Source organism: Nomascus leucogenys, chromosome 18, assembly GCF_006542625.1.
Source record: "Nomascus leucogenys isolate Asia chromosome 18, Asia_NLE_v1, whole genome shotgun sequence".
Lineage (NCBI taxonomy): Eukaryota > Metazoa > Chordata > Mammalia > Primates > Hylobatidae > Nomascus > Nomascus leucogenys.
Genome location: NC_044398.1, coordinates 102751647 through 102774698, shown reverse-complemented (window position 1 = coordinate 102774698; position 23052 = coordinate 102751647). Strand labels below are relative to the sequence as shown.

Sequence of the window (23052 nt, the reverse complement as noted above, 5' to 3'; positions counted from 1 at the left end):
TCTTCAGGCCCCACTGGGCAGTCTCGGTTCACTGCAACCTCCGCCTCCCGAATTCAAGCAATTCTCATGCCTCAGCCTCCTGAGTAGCTGGGATTACAGGCTCCCGCCACCACGCCTGGCTAATTTTTATTTTTGTTTTTGTTTTTGAGACGGAGTCTCACTGTGTCACCCAAGCTGGAGTGCAGTAATTCGGTCTTGGCTCACTGCAGCCTCTGCCTCCTGGGTTCCAGCGATTCTCCTGCCTCAGCCTCCTAGGTAGCTGGGATTACAGGCACACGCCACCACACCCAGCTAATTTTTGTATTTTTAGTAGAGATGGGGATTCACCATGTTGGCCAGGCTGGTCTCGAACTCCTGACCTCAGGTGATCTGCCTGCCTTGGCCTCCCAAAGTGCTAGGCTTACAGGTGTGAGCCACTGTGCCTGGCCAATTTTGGTAAGTTTAGTAGAGATGGGGGTTCACCATGTTGCCCAGGCTGGTCTTGAACTCCTGACCTCAGGTGATCCACCTGCCTCGGCCTCCCAAAGTGCTGGGATTACAGGCGTGAGCCACTGTGCCAGGTCGGATAATTTTTTTTTTTTTTTTTTTTGAGACGGAGTCTCGCTCTGTCGCCCAGGCTGGAGTGCAGTGGCGCAATCTCGGCTCACTGCAAGCTCCGCCTGCCGGGTTCACACCATTCTCCTGCCTCAGCCTCCCGAGTAGCTGGGACTACAGGCACCCGCCACCACGCCTGGCTAATTTTTTGTGTTTTTAGTAGAGACGGGGTTTCACCGTGGTCTCGATCTCCTGACCTCGTGATCCGCCCGCCTCGGCCCCCCAAAGTGCTGGGATTACAGGCGTGAGCCACTGCGCCCGGCTATTTTTTTTATTTTTATTTATTTTTTTTGAGACGGAGTCTTTCTCTGTCCCCCAGGGTGGAGTGCAGTGGCGCAATCTCAGCTCACTGCAAGCTCCGCCTCCCGGGTTCACGCCATTCTCCTGCCTCAGCCTCCCGAGTAGCTGGGACTACAGGGGCCCGCCACCACGCCCGGCTAATTTTTTGTATTTTTTACTAGAGCCGGGGTTTCACCGTGTTAGCCAGGATGGTCTCGATCCCCTGACTTTGTGATCCGCCCGCCTCGGCCTCCCAAAGTGCTGGGATTACAGGCTTGAGCCACCGCACCTGGCCGGATAATTTTGTAAAAATTAAGTTGAGGTCTCACTATGTTGCCCAAGGTGGTCACGAACTCCTGGGCTTAGTCCATCCTTCTGCCTCAGCCTCCCAACGTGCTGAGATTACAGGCATGCCCAGCCAGCATCTTTTTTTTTTTTTTTTTTTTTTTGAGACTGAGTTTTGCTCTGTCAGGCTGGAGCGCAATGGCGCCATCTCGTCTCACTGCAACCTCCTCCTCCCAGGTTCAAGCAATTCTTCTGCCTCAGCCTCCTGAGTAGCTGAGATTACAGGCGCCCGCCACCACGCCCGGCTATTTTTTGTATTTTTAGTAGAGACAGCGTTTCACTATGTTGGCCAGGCTGGTCTTGAATTCCTGACCTTAGGTGATCTGCCCACCTCGGCCTCCCAAAGTGCTGGGATTACAGGCTTGAGCCACCGAGCCGAGCCTCAGCATCATTTTTAAAAGGTGTAAATGAGTCTATTTCTGCTTTCTTTCTTTTTTTTAATTATTCATTTATTTTGAGATGGAGTTTCACTCTTGTTGCCTACGCTGGAGTGCAATGGCGCAATCTCAGGTCACTGCAACCTCCGCCTCCCGGGTTCAAGTGATTCTCCTGCCTCAGCTCCCAAGTAGCTGGGATTACAGGCATGCGCCACCATGCCTGGCTAATTTTTTTTTTTTTTTTTTTTTTTTTGCATTTTTAGTAGAGATGGGGTTTCACCGTGTTGGCCAGGCTGGTCTCAAACTTCCTGACCTCAAGTGATCCACCTGCCTTGGCTGGTCTTGAATTCCTGACCTTAGGTGATCTGGCCACCTTGGCCTCCCAAAGTGCTGGGATTACAGGCATGAGCCACTGCGCCTGGCCACTACTTTTTTTTTTCTTTCATTTTTATTTTTGTAGATAAATATACACGTAGCCCCTTGCTTATCCCTGTCTGTAAGGGCCTCAGTTTCTTGCTGTGTTGCCTAGGCTGGCTGATCTTGAACTCCTGGCCTCAAGTGATCCTCCTGCCTCAGCCTCCTAAATGTTGGGATTACAGGCATGAGCCATGGCACCTGGCTATGTATTTATTTTTTGAGGGATGGTGGTCTCATTGTGTCACCCAGGCTGGAGTGCAGTGGTGCAATCATAAACTCACTGCAGCCTCAAACTTCTCAGCTCAGGTGATTCTCCCACCCCAGCCTCCTGAGTAGCTGGGACTACAGATGTGCACCACCACATCTGGTCTATTTCTGCTTTATTGGAGGCAGAGTACCTCTCCCCATCCTTACCCACTCAGAGGGTGCTAGGGGCTGGGCAGGGTGGGCGGTTGGCCTTGGGCTAGGAGCCCCTAACATAGTGGTCTGTGGTCTGAGTGCATTTCCCTTGCTGGAGAGGCCAGGTTCGGCATGAGCTGGGGCAGGGGGCTTGTGGGGTCTCTTACTCCAGGGTACCATCTCGCTTGGATCCCAGTGAGCCGTCCCATGCCCCACACAGGGGGGTGAGGTGGCCCAGGTGTGGCTGCCCTGTCTGCACGGGTGGGCATCCATGGTAGCTGTGAGGCAGAATAGGGAATGAGGGTAGCCAAGGGTTGCGCATAAGAAACGGAACAGCAGGTGCAGCCAGTTCTACGCAGGATTGGGCAGCACACAGGCCACATCCTGGCTCTTGTGATAACAAGACAGAAGTTTTCACTTCACCTCTGATTGGTCTCGGGCCAATCCTTCATAGGGTGTAGCCAATTGGAGGCCTCTAAGGGGCACGAGGGCTGTGGTCAGTTTCCTTTGCTTAATAAAAATCCTAATTACAGAGGCTCTGGAGCTGCTTGCTCGAGCCCACTCCCACTCTGTGAATTGCCTTGCGTAAATCTGTGCTTTCTTTACTCCGTTCTGACTCAGTTCTTTTGTTTCCTTGTGTTTGGTTGTTCTTTTGTTACTTTGTGCGTTTTGTTCAATTCTTTGTTCAACCCACCAAGAACCTGGACAACTCACCTCCAAGACCTTCTATCCGGTAACAGCTGCAGGAGCTGGAGCTGTGGGCCTGGAGACAAGTGTCCTAACAGCCCCCGCTCCCTGCAGCGAAGGGTCAGCAGAGGTGGCGCTCTAGGGGGGCCTGGGCCCAAGCTCATAGAATTCTGCCCTGGAAAGGTTGTGGGCAGTTGGGGGGCCAAGGGAGACTGTCCCCACCCAAACCCCAATGCTCCCTAGCACTCAAGGTGGTCTTCTGCTCAATCGAGGAGCTCCTTGGCAAGGTCGTGTCTAATTTCTGGGGTCCCTGGAACAAGGAATAGGTGGCCAGGGGTGTCTAAGAAAGGGACTCAGGCTGGTGTTCGGACCCCTTGTCCCTTATTCAGACCGAGGCCTTTGGTTCTGCTGTCGCAGCCAGGGGCTGCTCACCCCTGTCCCCTGCCGGTTCCCATCCCATCCACCCACAGGTCTCAGTTTAGCTGTCAATATCAGAAGCCCCCTCTGTGCTTCGGTCTCTGTACTCCGCCCCCTTGTCACTGTCCTCTCCCTGAGGACGTGGGGGCTCGGTGATTGGGTTTCCAAGAGCCCTGCAGGTCACCCCCTCGGGAACTCACACAGCCCAGCCAGGTCGCTAAGCCTTTGAGGGGCCCTTGTTGCCTCTGTGGCTCCAGACGCACCTCGGTGTGTGTGCGACCCGTGCCCACTGTGGTCCCGCCCTGCTGATGACTGTGAACCTGTAGGGTGTTGGGTCAGCCCCTCACCCCAAGGCTGGGCAGGCCCCAGGAGTACCCCTCGGCCCAGACAGAAGCTCCGTCAGGAATGGGGGAGGGGGAGCACGGTCCGGCCCCAGGTGTGTCCGCGGATAATGAGACCCTGGGGATAGGGGCGCACCTGCGCCACGGCGCCCCGCAGAGGGTTTCCCAGGAGACTCCCTCAGGCTCCCGCCGCGCCGTGGGGGTGGGGCAGCCCTGCTGGTCAGAGCCGGGCACGGGCCGGGCGGGGATCGTGACCGCGGCTGCGTGCGTCCGCGTCCAGGCGCTTCTGTGCGGGGTCCTGGCGCGGCGGCGGGGGCGACCCGGGTGCCGGCGCCGTGCGGGCGACACGCGCGTCTCTGCGGGGCTGCGCGGGGTCCGCGGAGCGGCTGGGGGCGCGCGGCGCGGGCGCGGCGCTGGGCGCGGGGGGCGCTCCCGGCCGGGATGAGCTCACCGCAGTCGCGCCGGGGCTGAGCGCCGAGCGGGGCGGCGGCGGGGCGGCGGCGGGGCGGGCGGCGGCTCCTCGGCGGCTCCGCGGCTGCCCGGGCCGCGCGCCACCATGCTGGGCCTGGACGCGTGCGAGCTGGGGGCGCAGCTGCTGGAGCTGCTCCGGCTGGCGCTGTGCGCCCGAGGTGAGCGGGCCGGGCAGGGGCCGGCGGCCAAGTGGGCGGGGGGCTCGGCTGGGTCTCAGCCCCGGGCGGGGAGTAGCCCCTCCCCCGCGGCAACTTTGGGGGCGCGCATGGGGACCTCGCGGCGCAGATCCCTGGCTGGGGTCTGGCAGGGGTGGGGGACTTCATCCAGGCTCCACCCCTGTGGGGAAGCGAGCCAGGTGCGGACGGGTCCGCTTGTGAAGCGGCGGGGCTGGGACCCTCTCCCCCTGGACACCGCCGTCCGGAGCCCCTTTCCCCTGGGTGGGGCTGGGGCTGGGGCTCGGGCTCAGGCTCTGTAGGGTGTGTGGTGATCCCCGAGAAGACTGGAGCGAAGTGGGCAGGGACTCAGAAACCCCTGCCCAGGGCACCAGGGAGAGGGGCTTCAGGAGACCACCAGCCCGGGGCACCATGGGAGGCGGCGCAGAGCCTGAGCCCAGGGATTTGGAGAGAGCCGCTCCCAACACCCCAGCACCATGGGGAGGAACTCCTCGACTGTGGGAAGGTGTTCAGAGACCCCGGCCCAGAGCAGGATGGTAGAGGACCCTGGAGGGCCTCTAGGTTTGGGGGGCCGCCGAGGGCGGCTGCTCTCTAGCAGGTAGCCCCTGACCCTGTGCTGCCCTCATTTGAAGGCTTTGCTCCCCCACCCTTTGGTCTCCGAGTCAGGGAGGGGGCCCTTGCGGACATCTGGGCCAGAGAAGCTGCAGGCCTGCCGGTCTCTGGAGGCCCCTCCTGAAGGTCTGGGTGCGGTGCGGCACCTCCCCAGGCCGCCCTGCCCTCTCTGCTGGCTCTCTCCCTGAGCCCCCAGAGGCTTCCTTGAGTCCCTTTGGGCAGTGGGAGGTACAGCTGGCCGGAGGGGCTGCAGCCTGATGCCCGAATGCCAGGGTCTGCTAGTGGCTGCTGCTCACGCCCCTCCCCACCCCCAGTCCTCCTGGCTGACAAGGAGGGTGGGCCGCCGGCAGTGGACGAGGTGCTGGATGAGGCTGTGCCCGAGTACCGGGCGCCGGGTAGGAAGAGCCTCTTGGAGATCCGGCAGCTGGACCCGGACGACAGGAGCCTGGCCAAGTACAAGCGGGTGCTGCTGGGGCCCCTGCCACCGGCCGTGGGTATGGCAGGGGCCTGGGCTTGGAGGGCTGGGTCTGGGGGGCTGGTGGGGAGCCCGGTGGGGGTGGGGGGCATCCTGCAGACTTCCAGTTTCTCCTCAGACCCAAGCCTGCCCAATGTGCAGGTGACCAGGCTGACACTCCTGTCTGAGCAGGCTCCAGGGCCCGTCGTCATGGATCTCACAGGTAACTCGCAGGATGCTGCACCCTGAACCCAGGTAGGGCCCTCCCAGTCACGCTTCTACATCCCTGCGTTCCTCGTTCCTCGCCCTGGGCCATCACAATCGCAGACCTCGTGGGTACCACACCCCACGTGGGGGATCCTGGATTGGGTCTCAGCCTGTAGGGGGAGTTCGGACCCTAGCTGCAGTTTCCACAATAGGGGACCTGGCTCTTCTGAAGGACCAGGTGTTTGTCCTGAAGGAAGGTGTTGATTACAGAGTGAAGATCACCTTCAAGGTGAGAGCCAGGGCAATGGGCGGAGGGGATGGGGGTGGGGGCAACAGCCAGAGGCCTGGCCCCCAGAGGAACCCCTAAAGCCTCTGTTCCCAGGTCCACAGGGAGATTGTCAGCGGCCTCAAGTGTCTGCACCACACCTACCGCCGGGGCCTGCGCGGTGAGGACAGCGGTGGGGGGAACGGGGGGGGGGGGCGGAGGGAAGCGGGGTCGGAGAGAGGACAGCCCTGATGCCCTCGCCCTCCCTAGTGGACAAGACCGTCTACATGCTGGGCAGCTACGGCCCGAGTGCGCAGGAGTATGAGTTTGTGACTCCGGTGGAGGAAGCGCCGAGGGGTGCGCTGGTGCGGGGCCCCTACCTGGTGGTCTCCCTCTTCACCGACGATGACAGGACACACCACCTGTCCTGGGAGTGGGGTCTCCGCATCTGCCAGGACTGGAAGGACTGAACCCCCAGTCCTTGTCTCCTCCACCTCCCTCAGTTGCTGCACAGGGACCCCCAAGCATCCCCAGCACCCCCCCGTGAGTGACCAGACCCTCCCCTGCTGTCCCTGCTCTGTGCCGGGAGCCCCGGGGCCTGGCGCTGTCCCCCTGAGCTGTACCATTAAACATGGCCCTGTCTCGGTGCCCTGCGTGTCGTCTCTTTCTGCCTCCCCTCCCCTGGGGGCTGGGGGCGGCCGCATGGGCCTTATCTTTGCTGGGACTGGGCCTGTGTGCCACGTGGCAGCTGCTGCTTGGCTTCTGGCCCCCTTATCTGCCCCTACCCCACGCGCCCTGGCAGCACCATGAGCCGCCAACTTCTGCCTGTCCTGCTGCTGCTGCTGCTGCTCAGGGCTTCGTGCCCATGGGGTCAGGAACAGGGACCCAAGAGCCCCTCGGAGGAGCCTCCAGAGGAGGAAATCCCCAAGGAGGATGGGATCTTGGTGCTGAGCCGCCACACCCTGGGCCTGGCCCTGCGGGAGCACCCTGCCCTGCTGGTGGAATTCTGTGAGTGCCGGGGCCAGTGGGGCTGGGACCGGCGGGGACCGGCAGGGCCCACTTGGGGGCCCCACCCTTTGCTGGCAAATGCAGGGCATGTGCCCAAGAGGGGCCTCCCGGCAGGCACCTGTCCCCACTGTGCCCAGGAGCTCTCTAGGAGGGGCCTGGGGGTCTGGTTGGGGCAGGCAGGAGCAGTGGTAGTACTGGGGGTACCCACAGGACATGAGAACACCTGTGCCTCCCTGCTCGGCCAGCGGCCACGGTGCCAGAGTCGCTGCCTTGCCAGCCACTACTCTGGCTGCCAGGGGATCTCACAGGCTGCAGAGGCCCAGGCAGTGTTCAGGCTTTGGGGGCCCATGGAGGTCCCTGGTGCGTGTGCCCTGTGGTCTTTTCCCAATGCTTGACACACATGGGAACTGTTCTTGCCCGGGAGGCCTTCACAGGCAGCCACATGGGCCCGGGAGCGCCAGCCTTACAGAGCATGAAAGGGAGGGGTCTTTTTATTTTTTGAGATGGAGTTTTGGTCTTGTTGCCCAGGCTGGAGTGCAATGGCCCAATCTGGGCTCACTGCAACTTCCGCCTCCCGGGTTCAAGCAATTCTCCTGCCTCAGCCTTCTGAGTAGCTGGTATTATAGGCATATGCAACCAATCCTGGCTAATATTTTTTGTATTTTTAGTAGAGATGGGGTTTTTCCATGTTGGTCAGGCTGGTCTCGAACTCCCAACCTTAGGTGATATGCCCACCTCTGCCTCCCAAAGTGCTGGGATTACTGGTGTGAGCCACTGAGCCTGGCTGTAGGGAGGGGGGGTCTTTCAAGCTCTCCCAAGCCTTGCTGGTCCCTGTGCTGCAGGCTCGGGGGCCACGAAGAGGCGCTGGTGCTCGGCTTGTCCACGGCCAGGGCTCAGGGCAGAATGGAGGAGCACGCTTGTTCCCTGCTGGGTTGTCAGGTGTGGAGAGGGTGCTCCTGGGGTTGTGGTGGCCTGGGGCACTCACGGCCCCGTCCCCCAGATGCCCCGTGGTGTAGGCACTGCCAGGCCCTGGCCCCCGAGTACAGCAAGGCAGCTGCCATGCTCGCGGCCGAGTCAACGATGGTCACGCTGGCCAAGGTGGATGGACCTGCGCAGCCCGAGCTGGCTGAGGAGTTTGGTGTGACGGAGTATCCCACGCTCAAGTTCTTCCGCAATGGGAACCGCACGCACCCAGAGGAGTACACAGGTGCGGGGCAGGCCGGTCACTGGGGGGCGGTGGCCAGGCCCAGGCTGAGGGGGACTCCCTGCAGGACCACGGGAGGCTGAGGGCATTGCTGAGTGGCTGCGACGGCGGGTGGGGCCCAGTGCCATGCGGCTGGAGGACGAGGTGGCCGCCCAGGCGCTGATTGATGGCCGGGACCTGGTGGTCATCGGCTTCTTCCAGGTGAGCCACTGGGCGTGGGGGGCCAGGCCGTGGCGGCAGTGACTGTGGGTGGGACCTGGTGGCCTCACAGGGCCGGGCCCCTCAGGACCTGCAGGACGGGGACGTGGTCACCTTCTTGGCGCTGGCCCAGGATGCCCTGGACATGACCTTTGGCCTCACAGACCGGCCGCGGCTCTTTGAGCAGTTCGGCCTCACCAAGGACACTGTGGTTCTCTTCAAGAAGGTAGGTCAGGCCGAGGCGTGGGTTGGGGTCCGGCTGCAGCGCCCGCTGTGACCCACCTGCTGCAGCGCCCGCTGACCCACCTGCTGCTGTCCAGTTTGATGAGGGGCGGGCAGACTTCCCAGTGGACGAGGAGCTTGGCCTGGACCTGGGGGATCTGTCACGCTTCCTGGTCACACACAGCATGCGCCTGGTTACCGAGTTCAACAGCCAGGTGCGTAGGCTGCAGTGCCTGGACTGGGGGTGCCCCAGGGTGGAAGAGTCCAGAGATGGGGGTGCCTAGGCTGGGGGTCCTGTGGAGTCGTGAGCACCCTCTCTACTTTAGACGTCTGCCAAGATCTTTGCGGCCAGGATCCTCAACCACCTGCTGCTGTTTGTCAACCAGACGCTGGCTGCACACCGGGAGCTCCTAGCGGGCTTTGGGGAGGCAGCTCCCCGCTTCCGGGGGCAGGTACTGGGGTCCAGCGGGAGGGGCAGCTGGATGGGGGTAGGTACTGGGGGGCTGGGGGGGGAGGGGCAGCGGGAGAGTGGCTGGTGCCAGCATGGACTCCCTGCCACAGGTGCTGTTCGTGGTGGTGGACGTGGCGGCGGGCAATGAGCACGTGCTGCAGTACTTTGGCCTCAAGGCTGAGGCAGCCCCCACCCTGCGCTTAGTCAACCTTGAGACGACTAAAAAGTACGCGCCTGTGGATGGGGGCCCTGTCACCGTAGCGTCCATCACTGCTTTCTGCCATGGAGTCCTCAACGGCCAAGTCAAGGTCCGCTGCAGACTGGTCATAGCAGAAGGGGAACCCTGATCTCACCCGACCAGCTTGGCAGGGGGTGGGAACAGCACCTCTCAGGGCCCCCCGCCTGTGCAGGCCCCACAGAGGCCCCCCCGAGGCCCCCCCTACCCCGCAGAGGCCCCCCCTACCCCGCAGAGGCCCCCCCTACCCCGCAGAGGCCCCCCCTACCCCGCAGAGGCCCCCCTACCCCGCAGAGGCCCCCCGTACCCTGTTCCCCGCAGAGGTCCCCCCGTACCCTGTTCCCCGCAGAGGTCCCCCCGTACCCTGTTCCCCGCAGAGGTCCCCCCGTACCCTGTTCCCCGCAGAGGTCCCCCCGCACCCTGTTCCCCGCAGAGGTCCCCCCGCACCCTGTTCCCCGCAGAGGTCCCCCCCGCACCCTGTTCCCCGCAGAGGTCCCCCCCGCACCCTGTTTCCCCGCAGAGGTCCCCCCGCACCCTGTTACCCCGCAGAGGTCCCCCCGCACCCTGTTCCCCGCAGAGGTCCCCCCGCACCCTGTTCCCCGCAGAGGTCCCCCCGCACCCTGTTCCCCGCAGAGGTCCCCCCGCACCCTGTTCCCCGCAGAGGTCCCCCCGCACCCTGTTCCCCGCAGAGGTCCCCCCCGCACCCTGTTCCCCGCAGAGGTCCCCCCGCACCCTGTTCCCCGCAGAGGTCCCCCCGCACCCTGTTTCCCCGCAGAGGTCCCCCCCGCACCCTGTTCCCCGCAGAGGTCCCCCCTGTACCCTGTTCCCCGCAGAGGTCCCCCCCTGTACCCTGTTCCCCGCAGAGGTCCCCCCTGTACTCTGTTTTCCCAACCCCGCAGCGGCCCCCCTTTATCCCACAGAGGCCCCCCTACACCCCGCAGAGGCCCCCCTACACCCCGCAGTTCTCCCAACCCCGCAGAGGACCCTTGGCAAAGTGCCTGTCCTGGTTTCCCCCAGCCCTATCTCCTGAGCCAGGAGGTACCCCCTGATTGGGATCAGCGGCCCGTTAAGACCCTCGTGGGCAAGAATTTTGAGCAGGTGGCTTTTGACGAAACCAAGAATGTGTTTGTCAAGTTCTGTGAGTCCTGGGGAAGGCAGACGCGGTGTGGGCTGGGCAGGGGGTGCCCAGATAGCCGCACTCAACAGCCCCCATCCTAGATGCCCCGTGGTGCACCCACTGCAAGGAGATGGCCCCTGCCTGGGAGGCGCTGGCTGAGAAGTACCAAGACCACGAGGACGTCGTCATTGCTGAGCTGGACGCCACGGCCAATGAGCTGGACGCCTTCGCTGTGCACGGCTTCCCTACCCTCAAGTACTTCCCAGCAGGGCCAGGTCGGAAGGTATTGGGGACAGGTGGCTGGGGAGGAAGCCGGGGCACCATCTTTCTGGGCGTGGGGCTGGGCCTGGTGTGTCCTCCAGATCCCCCTGCCTCTCCTCAGGTGATTGAATACAAAAGCACCAGGGACCTGGAGACCTTGTCCAAGTTCCTGGACAACGGAGGCGTGCTGCCCACGGAGGAGCCCCCGGAGGAGCCGGCAGCCCCGCTCCCGGTGGGTGTCCCTAAGCCAGGGCTCCGGGTCTCTGCACAAATCCTCTTTACACAGGGCTGGCAGGGGCAGGGGTAGGCTGGGGGCAGAGCTTCGAGCTGCACTTGTGACCCTTTCTAGGAGCCACCAGCCAACTCCACTATGGGCTCCAAGGAGGAGCTGTAGCTGCCCCCGTGTTACCCCCCCCATCACTGCTGGACAGGAGCCACCCCCGTGGGTACTGGAGGGAGCTGTGCATTGTGAATAAAGAGCTTGGTTCCGCACTCTGTGTGCCTGGTCCCTCAGCAAGGCTGGCCTGATGCAGCTCTGCCCTGCCGGGGGCTCTAGCTCTGCCAGCCTGAGTCACAGGATGACCCCCAGGCCTGCTGGAGGCCAGTGTGCCCTCCTTTACCACGGGGGCTGAGGCTGGGAGACCCAGGCCAGGCCCCACCCACAGCAGACACACCACAGCCAGGGCAGGTTCAAAAACAGTTTTATTTCATTATTATCCAAGTACCTTTGAAAAGATAATTGTACAAGTGTCATCGCCTGAAAAACAGACTCGGGCAGCCCCTGCTGGCCCTGGCCTGAGAAATGTACATATTTACACGGGCCCTCAGAAAGGAGGACCCGGGACCGCGCAGCCGGCGGCTGGAGGCAGGTGCAGTGCTCCGTCGCCGATTCACACAGTGGCAGGCAAGAGACAAGCTGTGTTGAAGGCACTCGGTGGCGCGAACAATTGACAGAGGCCCTGCAGGCCTCTGCACCCGGGCGTGGGCCCCAGCCAGACCAGGGCACGAGGGCAAATCCCAGAGGGAAAGTAGATCCCAGCACACATGCCCAAGGGAGGTGCCGTAGGGGTCACCTGAAGCTGGCAGCAGGGACCTCGGCTGCCCCAGTTGGGCTGGGCCCCCTCCAAGTATTGCTATGGGGAGTGGTCCAGGCTGCCTCCTTGGGGGCAGGACAGAAGCTTGTGGACCACTTGGAGGGGCCCCTACCCACATGGACACGGGTAGACTGCAGGGATGGGTGGTACACCCAACACTGTCCCCAACGGGCTCCTGAGTACGAGGCCATCCACCTGGCTGTGACACCTGTGCCCGCCGAGGGCCTTGCCTGGTGCAGCGGCCAGCCCACCAGCCGGTCAGTCCACCTTCTCCACTTTGCCGATGATCTTCTCCTCAAAGACGGGCAGGACGGCCTCGTCCTCTCGAACCTCCTCAAACACCACCCCACAGTCAAACTCGTCGCTCACTTTCTTGAAGTAGTATCTGCAGGACGGAGGTGAGGAGCGCGGTGAGCAGGCAGCACCGCAGATGGGAAGGAGGCCTGTGGCAGGGGACGGCGTGTCCACACCCCCATCCCGAGGAGCCTCCTGTCCATGCCCCACGGCCCCCACTGCATGTGCGCCCCCTCCCAGGGCAACAGTGAACAGTGCAATGACCACATGTGTGTGAAGTGGGCAGCCACGGAGGGTGAGTTCACTGCCTGCTGGGAGGCACCCGGCACCCCCGTGGGAGTACCTGCCCCAGCCTCTCAGGACTTACAGGGGGGATGTGGACGGGTGTGGGGTATCTGCTTCCCAAGGGCTGAGCCCCGTCATGGAGGTGACCCCAACTGGGGCCCTCCCTCAGCACCACATCTGCAGTCATGGGGCGTTTGCACAGTGGCTTGCAGACGGTGGGAACCACCCGCCAGGCTGTGCCAGGCTCTTGGGGTCAGGCCCCCTCTGCTCACCCCCGAGTGCTCACTCAGGAGCCTCCGAGGCTGGCTGCAGGCAGGGCACTGCAGGGCTGAGTGGCCCAGGGCAAATGAACCTTGGTAGGAGGACGCCTGGCTTTGCAGTCGGGCAAAAGGAGAAGAATCCAGAGGCTGGAGACAAGGCCGGCCCCGGGGAGCCCAACACAAGGTTGAGACCATCGTTGTCTAGGTCTGTGTGAGGGCCCTGGACGGGGGTCCCTTAGGACCCTCTCAGTCCTGTGGGGCCGAAGGCCTGATGCCACCTCAGCCTAGGGCTTGGAGAAGTGGCTTTAGTTGCAGATGAGAGACATGAGCTGAAACGGCTGGAAGCCCTTTTTCCTTTTTTTCTTTTTTGGGTAGAGAAGGAGTCTCGCTCTGTCACCCAGGCTGGAGTGCTGGAGTGCGGTGGCTCAATCTCAGCTCACTGCAACCTCCGCCTCCCGAGTTCAAGCAGTTCTGCCTCAGCCTCCCAAGTAGCACAGCTGGCTAATTTCTTTTGTATTTTTAGTAGAGACGGGGTTTCACCATGTTGCCCAGGCTGGTCTCGATCTCCTGAGCTCAGGCAATCCACCCGCCTCCGCCTCCCAAAGTGCCAGGATTAGGACGTGAGCCACTGTGCCCGGCTGGAAACCCTCTTTTTCGTACCGTTGGGCACCCACATACTCGTGCAGGGAGTGGGCACCCCAGCCCTCACACTCACCTGTAACTGCCCTTTTTGGTCAGCAGCTCTTTGAACTGGCCCAGGGTGACAGCGCGGCCCCTCACCAGGGTGCGGTAGGGGATGGGTTCCCCGCAGAAGTAGTACGCCACAACGATGCTGTCACACGGCTGGGCACTCCCGCCGCCCGCCTTCCTCTGCGATCTTGTCCTGGGGAAAGAGATGCAGCAGTGGTCCCTGGTTTTGGACTGAGGTCCCACAGGGTGCCTCCTGCTGGCCTCAGGCTGCCAGTAAAAGTGGGCAGGCCTGCAGGGCTGAGCGGCACCCCATTCAAACACCTGGGGCCCCAGGCCCCACTGCCCTGCCTCCCACAGCATCTCAATCTGGGGTCTCGTCCACTAGCAGTGGAGTCTGACTCCACTCACCGGGAGCACGAAGGTCCCCTGCCTCACAGCCTCAACGGGCCAGAGCCTGGCTGCCGGGCGCACTGCCCACCTCTAGGAGGGCAGGGCAGGCTGCACGGCTCCTATCCCAGGAAGACCTACGGCCCCCAAACCTTAAACATCTGAAGGGCAGGGATTGGAAAAACAACTGCACGATTTCTGGATGAGCCTGACCCGGCAGCGAAGTTTGTCTGAGGACTCGTTGGGGGGGGGCGGGGCTGGCACCGTCTCCTGCCCGGGCTGAGCTGGGCCCTCTTACAGCTGCTGTGCTTCCACAGCCGTGCCGGGATGAGGGGCGGGGTCTGGTTGCTCTCGCACCCCCCGCTCGGCTCCCCCGCCGCCACCCGTCCTTCAGATGACTCCAGAAGCTGCCCCTGGCCCGCTGGGGTTCAGCCCTTGGGCCTCCTCCTGGAACACCATGGCAGGAAGGCCTTGTGGCCACCTGAGCCATGTGACTGTCCTCTTCACACACCAGGCCCCTAGCCACCTGCGCTCTTGGACTTTCTCCCAGTGCCACATGCTTGGAACCTCCTGGAGCCAAGCCCATCGGAGAAGAGCCAACACGTGGGGGCTGCCCCAAGACCGCCTGGAGGATGAGGACCACAACAGACCTGCATCTGGGGCAAGGCCTGGGGGACCCCTGTTCTCAAGGCCCCTTTTGGGGTGTGCCCCCTCCTGCCACCTTGAGCACACAAAGGCGCCGTCAACACGACCCATGTGGGGTCACATGGTGTGGACACAGCAAGTCTTTCTCATGGGCTCGGAGTGGTCAGCACTGTAGGTGGAAGCAGAGCCCTGACCCACTGACTGCACGGGCTGGACAGACGCGCACGGACGAGACCCACACTGCAAGCAGACACACCTCGGGTACCTCAGCACCTGCAGCCCCGACCCTGCTCAAGTCAGGCCTGGCAGGGACCGGCCAGTTCTAACCCGGGCGGAGGCGGGTGCAGCTCTCTGCCCCACAGGGGGCCTGGCCGTGACACCTGTGTGGACGCAGGCCTGGCCGTGACACCTGTGTGGACGCAGGCCTGGCTGTGACACCCGTGTGGACGCAGGGGCTGGCTGTGCCCAGGCCTGCAGCCGGGCCTGCTGGTCACTTGTCATCATGCTGGACAGTCAGCGTCTCCTCTGATGGAGACAGGAGAAGGCTCTCAGGCAGCTTGGAGTCTCATGCCACGGGACCCTCTCCTGCTGCTTCTGAGCGTGGTACCCGAGCTCAAGCCGCAGGACGGCGGCCCTACGACAGGACCTGGCTTGGGACGCCCGGGCTGGGGTGGGCAGGACCGGGAGGACCCTCGGGACGCACGTACTCTGTCTCGGAGAGCTCCATGTCCGACACGGCTGGTACCACGCGCAGCACCGGCGCGCACGCTGGCCTGACGCAGGCGCGTCCCCGCCGCATAACCTCCTGCACATACCTAGGGAACAACCCACGTCAAAGGTGGCTGCGCCGGCGGCCACCAGCCCTGGGGAGGGAGCCTCGACCAATGCTGCTGCGCAGGGACGGACGCAGCGTGAAGGGGCTGGACAACCGCCCCGCGAAGGCTCCAGCTTGCAGGGGGGACAAGACACCGAATCCCCTCCTAGGCCTGCCTCGGTGGTGCCAGACACTGCAGCGCGCCCCACACACATGATGTGGGCACCGACCCCCCGAGTTCCCTGGACCGCACTTTGGGGAGCTTCTGATCTGGGGTGCTGGGATCCCACCGCCTCATCCCCTCTGGTGGGACATCTCCCGAGAGCCTGTCCTTCGGTCTCTTGCCATGAATTCCCCACGGATGGCGTGGACACTGGCTCTGGGGCGTGGACGCTGGCTCTGGGGCGCGCCAACTCGGTCTGCACCTCAGGGAGGCTGAGGGCCCCCTGGTGTCACGACTGAGGCCATCCTGGGGCAGCACAGCAGCTCCTCTCACGGGGACACCTCCACCGGGGTGCACTGGGCGACCTTGATGGTGGTTTCTACTCTGACATCCTGACAGGGCCCAGCACCCAACCTGCCTCTGGGCCTTCACTCCAAGTCTCCACAGCTGCTCGCAAAAACCCACATCCCCTGGATGGACAAACCCAGCAACTCTGGGTTTCCCCAGGTGGGGATGCTACAGCCCAGCAGCCAAACAGGGGCGGGAGGGTCGTGTCTCAGAACGGCAGGACTGGTCCCACGGCTCAGCGGGCATCCCCTGACATCATGTGGGGCCTGTGGGTACCAGGGGCAAGGGCAGACGCAACCTGAGAGACCCCTGCTCAGCCCAGCAAGGATGGGCTCAGGAAGCCCCGGCAGGAGAGCCCACACGAGTCCAGGGCCTCGGACCTGCTGCACACGAGGCCCGCGCACGGCTCATCTGCCAGTCCGGTCACACGCCCCGGCTCCGAGCACCACACCACAGCCCCCCCCCCCCCCCCCACACCACAGCCCGGTCACACTCCCCAGCTCCGAGCACCCCCCCCCCCCCCCCCCCCCCCCCCCCCCCCCCCCCCCCCCCCCCCCCCCCCCCCCCCCCCCCCCCCCCCCCCCCCCCCCCCCCCCCCCCCCCCCCCCCCCCCCCCCCCCCCCCCCCCCCCCCCCCCCCCCCCCCCGGCACCACACACCCAGCCCGGTCACACTCCCGCTCCGAGCACCACACACCACGGCCCGGTCACACTCCCCGGCTCCGAGCACCACACACCACGGCCCGGTCACACTCCCCAGCTCCGAGCACCACACACCACGGCCCGGTCACACTCCCCGGCTCCGAGCACCACACACCAGGCTCCTGCATGGCACAGAGCTCTGGCTCCTTGTTGGCTGAACACGATTACAGTGTCACGGATGTTTGGCCATAAAGAGGTCACCCTTTGGGTTTGAGGTAACTGTGACCCTTTCTGGCCCCAGAGCTGTCATTAGGCTCACAGCCTGGCAGAAGCTCGGGAACCTTCAATAACTTGTGAGCACACAGGCTTTCGGCTGGGAAGGGCCTGAACCCTGATGCTGGTTGGGCAGAATAAGGCCCCAGCCCCAGCCTCCCTGGAGTGGCACAGCCCCAAAGCTGGAGGCCCGGGAGGCGGGCCTGGACCCCAGGCCGCAGGTGACCCAAGGTGGACAGGAGGAGCTGGTGACCTCTGAAGGCAACCATGGCCTCTGTGACCAAAGCCCCAGGGCCTGAGTGAGCTACAGACTCCCAGCACCCTCACAGAGATGCTGATCTGTCGGGAATTCCAATGACCCAGAATGGCCAAGAAAACTGGCTTCATGAGCAAGCTGAAAGTGGAGAAGCCAGGTTCTGGCCTGGAGCGAAAATGCTGCCCACACAAAGGGGAGGCCTCCCTGCAGCCCACACAGAAGCCTCCCTGCCCTGGGGAGAGAACAGAGTCTGGCTACGGGGCCCAGAAGGCCAAGGAGGGCGCAGTGAGGAGGGCTGTGGGCTGGACGTCCAGGACAACAGTTCTACATCTGCACAGGTTTCAGAACCAGGTAGCTTTCCAACCGTGCAGAGCCACTCAGGGCTCCTGGGATGCAACTGTCAAGAGGCAGCCGCCATGTCTCCAGGACCCCTGCCTCAATGCCTCAAAGCCCAGGCTGCCCAGCAGTCAGCAGCCTCTGGCTGGGGACCAGCGTTCCCCACACACTGGGGCCGTGCAGCCTCCCTGCAGACTCGGCTCAGGTTGAGGAGGGACCCCCTCCTCCAGAGCAATGAGCACAGCGGCCAGGTGTGTGCAGGCTCCAGCCCCAGCCCTCCGTCCACCGCAGGGTCGCCTGCCACATGGCCCCTCAGTGGTTCTCAGTGGAAGGAAGGGCCCAGTATGGCCAGGGGATGCCCAGAGGGCTGTTTTTCCCCTGACGACCTCAGGCCTTGGGGAGCTTCAGCCCCAGGAGTGGTGCTGTTGTAACCCCCAAGACCCACCCCACCCCACGACGCAGCCGTACCTCTGCTTGGAGGGTGCCCGGCTGGCTCTCTTTTCTTCCTCCTCCAGACGTCGGCGCGCCTCCTCCAGCTGGGTTAGGGGGTTGGGAGCTGGGTGGGGTGGCATCGTGGGGTCTTGGATGAAGAGGTGGGAGGGCTGCACGGAGGTCCGGAGCTGAGGGCCGACCCAGGGGTGCACGGCCCCGGGGCGCTCAAGGGACAAGGGTCTGGAGTTCTCATGGGGCTGTGGCTTCCTCATCCCTGAAGACCTTGGGGAACAAAAGAACAAGTTGTGGCCGTGGCCAGTGGCCAACACCCTGGCCAGGGGGCCTGGTGGGGCTCCACTCATCTCACGAGGGCAGCCTCCTTGAGGGGTAGGATGGGATGGGGCACTGGGGCCTGGCCACCAAGCCACATGGACGTCCTCCACGGACCACACAATAAAAACATCCCGGCCGGGCATGGTGGCTCACACCTGTAATCCCAGCATTTTAGGAGGCCGAGGAGGGTGGATCACCAGAGGTCGGGAATTCGAGATCAGCCTAACATGGTGAAACCTCATCTCTACTAAATATACAAAATTAGCTGGGTGCCTCTAATCCCTGCTACTTTGCAGGCTGGGACCGGAGAATGGCTCGAACTGGGGAAGTGGAGGTTACAATGAGCCAGGATCACGCCACTGCACTCCAGCCTGGGTGACAGTGAGGCTCGGTCTCAGCAAAAAAAGACAATAAAAAAACCATCCCTCATTTGCCTGTAATCCCAATACTCTGGGAGGCCAAGGTGGGTGGATCGCCTGAGGTCAGGAGTTCAAGAACAGCCTGGCCAACATGGCAAAACCACGACACTACTCAAAAAATACAAAAAATTAGCCAAGTGTGGTGGTAGATACCAGTAATTGCAGTTACTCAGGAGGCTGAGGCAGGAGAATCGCTTGAACCTGGGAGGCAGAGGTTGCGGTGAACTGAGATTGCACCACTGCACTCCAGCCTAGACAAGAGTGAGACTCCATCTCAAAAAAAAAAAAAAAAGTGGCCAGGCGCAGTAATCCCAGCACGTTGCGAGGCTGAAGCGGGTGGATCACCTGAGATCAGGAGTTCAAGACCAGCCTGGCCAACATGGTGAAACCCTGTTTCTACAAAAATACAAAAAGTTAACTGGGCATAATGGTGGGTGCCTGTAATCCCAGCTACTCGGGAGGGTTAGGCAGGAGAATCGCTTGAACCCAGGAGGTGGAGGTTGCAGTGCGTTGACAATGGCCTGCTGCACTCCAGCCTGAGCCACAAGAGCGAAACTCCATCTCAAAAAACACAAAAGGCCGGGAGCAGTGGCTCATGCCTGTAATCCCAGCACTTTGGGAGGCTGAGGACGGCGGATCACGAGGTCAAGAGATCAAAACCATCCGGGCCAACATGGTGAAACCCCATCTCTACTAAAAATACAAAAATTAGTTGGCCGTGGTGGCGGGCGCCTGTAATCCCAGCTACTCGGGAGGCTGAGGCAGGAGAATTGCTTGAACCCGGGAGGCGGAGGCTGCAGTGAGCCGAGGTTGCACCACTGTATTCCAGCCTGGGCAACACAGCGCGACTCCGTCTCAAAAAAAAAAAAAAAAAATTTCTTTCATGGAGACTTTTTTTTTTTCTTTTTTTGAGACAGAGTTTCACTCTTGTTGCCCAGGCTGGAGTGCAATGGCGTGACCTCCGATCTCGGCTCACTGCGATCTCCGCCTCCCAGGTTCAAGCGATTCCCCTGCCTCAGCCTCCTGAGTAGCTGGGATTACTGGCACTCGCCGCCACACATGGCTAATTTTTTGTATTTTTTTGGTAGAGATGGAGTTTTGTCATGTTGGCCAGTCTGGTCTCGAACTCCTGACCTCAAGCGATCCACCTGCCTCAGCCTCCCAAAGTGCTGGGATGAGGCTTCTTTTTTTACATTTTATTTTTAACAGCTTTACTGGGATACAAATTATATACTAATCCTAGAAGCCGGAGGATAGCTTTGAGTCCAGGAGGCTGAGGCTGCAGTGAACTGTGTCACTGCACCACTGCACTTCAGCCAGGGTGACAGAGGGAGACTCTGTCTCACAAAATTAAAAAAACGTCTTAATGAATAGAAAGTATAAATATATCTCAAAGTGGAATGTATTAATACTTACCCTAAAATATGGGACATGCAATATTTAGTATATACAACAGATATTTAAAAAAAGGATTCGGCCGAGCACGGTGGCTCACGCCTGTAATCCTAGCACTCTGGGAGGCCAAGGCGGGCGGATCACCAGAGGTCGGGAGTTCGAGATCAGCCTAACATGGCAACCACCCCCTGCCCCGGTCTCTACTAAAAATACAAAAATCAGCCGGGCGTGGTGGCGCACGCCTGTAGTCCCAGCTACTAGGGAGGCTGAGGCAGGAGAATTGCTTGAACCCAGGAGGTGGAGGTTGCAGTTAGCCAAGATTGCACCATGCACTCCAGCCCGCCGGGCGACAGAGCTAGCCTCCGTCTCAAAAAAAAACAAAGACTCGAAGGCCAGGAGTGGTGGCTCATGCCTGTAATCCCAGCATTTTGGGAGGCCAAGGTGGGAAGATCGCTTGAGCCCAAAAGCTTGAGACCCACCTGGCAACACACTGAGACTCCTCTCTACAAAAATGAGCCAGGCATGGTGCTGTGCACCCCTGTTCCCTCGGGAGCCCCAGAAAAACGATGAGCCCGTCCCCACCCCAGTCAGCACCGATGGGGACCCCAAGGCCTTGTGGAACAGGCTTCCAACACAGGCAGTGGGGGCCGCGCCCCAGGCGCTCAGCTGCCTCACAAGTTCTCACCAAGTAATGCGGAGGAAGGTGCGGCCTGGCCAGGGCCTGGGTGTGGGGGGTAGATCAGGACCTAAGATTGAGGAAGCTGGGGCCACCCACCCACCAGGGCCAACACTTCCCAGCTGACCTGCCTCTGACCACGACGGGAAGGTGGGAGGCCCCACCTGCTGGGTTCCGGGCACGAGTGCAGGCCCAGGGGGCAAGACTGGCCCGGCGGGCAGCGGCAGGGGCTGCACCTGTGGCACCGGGGCCTTGCTCCACACCACACATGCGGCCTCTGCTCTTCTGGGAGGAGAGAAGTGCTCAGGCTCCACTAGAGCCTCCCCAGCCCTCAGCAGGACGGCCAGGTATGAGCACAGAAGGCTTCTCCATGGGCACCTCGGGAGTGACGGTCAGCGGGGGCCTTCCCAGGTGACTTAGGTCATTCTCATGTGGGGGTGAGACTGGAAATGACCTCCCGAGAGCATCTGTGCTGCCTGCGGGGTGACAGCCACATCGGCTTCCCTCCTGCTCGGGGCTTCAGGGACAGCCTCTCTCTGGGGACATGAGGTTTTCCTCCTGGAGACATGGGGCCCAGGGAGCCTGCCGGAGGGTGCCACAGTGACGGGAAGTGTGAGGCGTCACAGGCGACACTCGCCACACACACTGAAGCTGCACACACTGAGCCTGTGCGGAGGCCAGGCGTGGCAAAGCAGGCCCCACGAGCACAAGGCTGGCTGCGTGCAGGGTGCTCACCCGTGGCCGGTCCTGCGGTGCCTGCTGATCTCCTTTTCCCCCTCAATGATCCACTGCATGATTTTCTGGTTCTTCTCCGCATCCTCCGAGGCGCCTGGCACCTCGGTGCTGGCGCTCTTTCCCGACTCGGCCTTCTTGACATTTCTTTTGCATGCCATGCCCGCCTTCCCACTGCAAGGGCAAGACCAAGAGCTGCGAGTCGCCCTGGCCTCCCGTGGCCGAGGCTGTGCCACCTTTCTCGTCTGCGAGGGCCCCTCCTGGCCTCTGTAAGGCTCCCGTGGTGCAGCCGCCGCCTGCCGTCCCCAGCCCGCTGTTCCCCACCCGCTGTCCCCTGCCCGCTGTCCTGGGGCTGTCTGGGGGTTGGTTTCCTCTTTAAACACACAGGTGGTCACTGCTCACCCCCTGAAGACTGAGGGCCGGAGCGGGAGCCGGGGTCGGGCTGTGGCCCCTAACCTTCATCTCCCACCTGAGGTCACGGCGTGGACTCCCCTGACCCAGGGCCCAGTCCACTCCCTCCAGCAGAGGGGCCTCCTGCCTGTTGCTGGCGTTCCTGGGTTTCCTGAGTTTTATGAGGAGGTTCTGGCCTTCTGCAGGGACACAGCCTCACCCCGAGCCCCCTCCTCGCTGACAGGCGCACGCTCACCTGTGGGCCAGGCCATCACTGGTGTTGGGGGCAGCGCCCACATTCTCTGAGTAGCCTCGGGACTTTGCCCCATGGCTGTGCGGTTCCGGGCCCCAGGCGAAGCTGCTCTGGGCCCTGCGGGCGGCCTCGGCCTCCACCTGCTCCTTGGGCCGGGCTGTGCTGTGGTGGACGTGGTGGTGGATGTGCCGGTGGTGGTGCAGGCCGGCCGCATCCAGCTTCGCCCCTGACTTGGGTGCGTGCTTCCCGTGCCCCGAGGCGGCACCCCCCAGTGCCACTGGCATCTTGGCCACGTGCCCACTGTCCGGGGAGCGGTGGCCAGGCCCAGGTGACTGGCGGCCAGGTGTCCTCAGCACACGCTGCACGTGCTCATCCAGGATGCTCTCAGGGTTCTCCTCGTGTGCGTCCCGGAGCCCGGCACAGCCCACGTCCACACAGCGGGGTGGGAAGTGGTGCCAAGCGGGGGCGGGAGGCAGCTTGTGGCACGGCCCTGGGGGTCCTGAGGATGGATCGCCGTCCTCACCTTCCTCCTCCTGTGTGGGGACAAGCAGCACCATCACCTCAGCACCAGCTGCACACTCGGGGAAAACAAAGAGCATCAGCAGCCCTGGCAGATGCCATCCCAGCCCAGGGTGGCCGGGGGCCCCTCCCCACCGGTGCTGTCCCTGAGGATGGAGAGGCAGAACGGGGCATAGACAGAAGGAGCGGAGACAGCAGGGCCTCAAGGAATGCAGTGTATGTGTCGGCTGTGGGCAGAGCTCTGCACGGATTTAGTTTAGATTTATTCTTTTTTTGAGACAGGTTCTTGCTCTGTCGCCCAGGCTGGAGAACAGTGGTGTGATCTCAGCTCACCGCAGCCTCCGCCTCCTAGGCTCATGCGATCCTCCCACCTCAGCCTCCAAAATAGCGGAGACCACAGCCGTGTGCCACCACACCCGGCTAATTTTTTTTGCATTTTGGGGACAGATGTGACTCTCACCATATTGGCCAGGCTGGTCTCGAATGCCTGAGCTCAAGCAATCTGCCTGCCTTGGCCTGTATATATATATATATATTTTTTGAGACAGAGTCTTGCTCTGTTACACAGGCTGGAGTGCAGTGGTGCCATCTCGGCTCGCTGCAACCTCTGCCTCCTGGGTTCAAGCGATTCTCCTCCTTCAGCCTCCCAAGTAGCTGGGACTACAGGTGTGCGCCACCACACCC

At 62.2% G+C, this 23052-nt stretch overlaps 3 protein-coding genes across 8 annotated transcripts in view; 2 read left to right on the top strand and 1 right to left on the bottom strand.

Annotated features, from left to right (window-relative positions):
* The first annotated feature begins 4118 nt into the window (after positions 1-4118).
* Positions 4119-6686, top strand: ARHGDIG (Rho GDP dissociation inhibitor gamma). The gene is made up of 6 exons (XM_030798701.1): positions 4119-4485; positions 5427-5606; positions 5706-5789; positions 5986-6062; positions 6156-6219; positions 6309-6686. Exons 1-6 carry the CDS (start codon positions 4413-4415, stop codon positions 6506-6508), a joined length of 678 nt encoding a protein of 225 aa, XP_030654561.1. The 5' UTR covers positions 4119-4412; the 3' UTR covers positions 6509-6686.
* A 106-nt stretch (positions 6687-6792) lies between these two features.
* Positions 6793-11222, top strand: PDIA2 (protein disulfide isomerase family A member 2). Of its 5 annotated transcripts, none has more exons than XM_030798695.1 (11): positions 6793-7046; positions 8047-8253; positions 8318-8451; positions 8537-8674; positions 8769-8885; positions 8997-9122; positions 9232-9429; positions 10374-10494; positions 10575-10756; positions 10856-10966; positions 11084-11222. In XM_030798695.1, exons 1-11 carry the CDS (start codon positions 6845-6847, stop codon positions 11126-11128), a joined length of 1581 nt encoding a protein of 526 aa, XP_030654555.1. In that variant the 5' UTR covers positions 6793-6844; the 3' UTR covers positions 11129-11222. The 5 variants fall into 5 exon arrangements, with proteins under 5 accessions (XP_030654555.1, XP_030654558.1, XP_030654556.1 ...); XM_030798698.1 differs by having other exon boundaries at positions 8633-8674; positions 11084-11213; XM_030798696.1 differs by having other exon boundaries at positions 8582-8674; positions 11084-11213.
* A 196-nt stretch (positions 11223-11418) lies between these two features.
* AXIN1 (axin 1) overlaps positions 11419-23052 on the bottom strand; it is a 66093-nt gene continuing 54459 nt past the window's right edge. The window contains exons 6-11 of one of the 2 annotated variants that reach the window (XM_030798693.1): positions 21853-22382; positions 21210-21380; positions 17688-17933; positions 15097-15204; positions 13383-13550; positions 11419-12213 (exon numbers count right to left, since the gene is read on the bottom strand). In XM_030798693.1, the coding sequence (XP_030654553.1) occupies positions 12087-12213; positions 13383-13550; positions 15097-15204; positions 17688-17933; positions 21210-21380; positions 21853-22382 (1350 nt within the window). In that variant the 3' untranslated portion in view covers positions 11419-12086. The remainder of the gene's footprint in view (positions 12214-13382; positions 13551-15096; positions 15205-17687; positions 17934-21209; positions 21381-21852; positions 22383-23052) is intronic. The other variant, XM_030798694.1, reaches the window with a different exon arrangement.

Excerpts from the sequence above, each read along its gene's own strand:
- ARHGDIG (XM_030798701.1), top strand. The coding sequence starts at position 4,413 with ATGCTGGGCCTGGACGCGTGCGAGCTGGGGGCGCAGCTGCTGGAGCTG. Across the intron at positions 5,790-5,985 it reads CGTCGTCATGGATCTCACAG|GGGACCTGGCTCTTCTGAAG; the intron begins GTAACTCGCAGG and ends TTTCCACAATAG. Across the intron at positions 6,063-6,155 it reads GAGTGAAGATCACCTTCAAG|GTCCACAGGGAGATTGTCAG; the intron begins GTGAGAGCCAGG and ends CTCTGTTCCCAG.
- PDIA2 (XM_030798695.1), top strand. The coding sequence starts at position 6,845 with ATGAGCCGCCAACTTCTGCCTGTCCTGCTGCTGCTGCTGCTGCTCAGG. Across the intron at positions 8,675-8,768 it reads CTGTGGTTCTCTTCAAGAAG|TTTGATGAGGGGCGGGCAGA; the intron begins GTAGGTCAGGCC and ends GCTGCTGTCCAG. Across the intron at positions 9,123-9,231 it reads CTCCCCGCTTCCGGGGGCAG|GTGCTGTTCGTGGTGGTGGA; the intron begins GTACTGGGGTCC and ends TCCCTGCCACAG.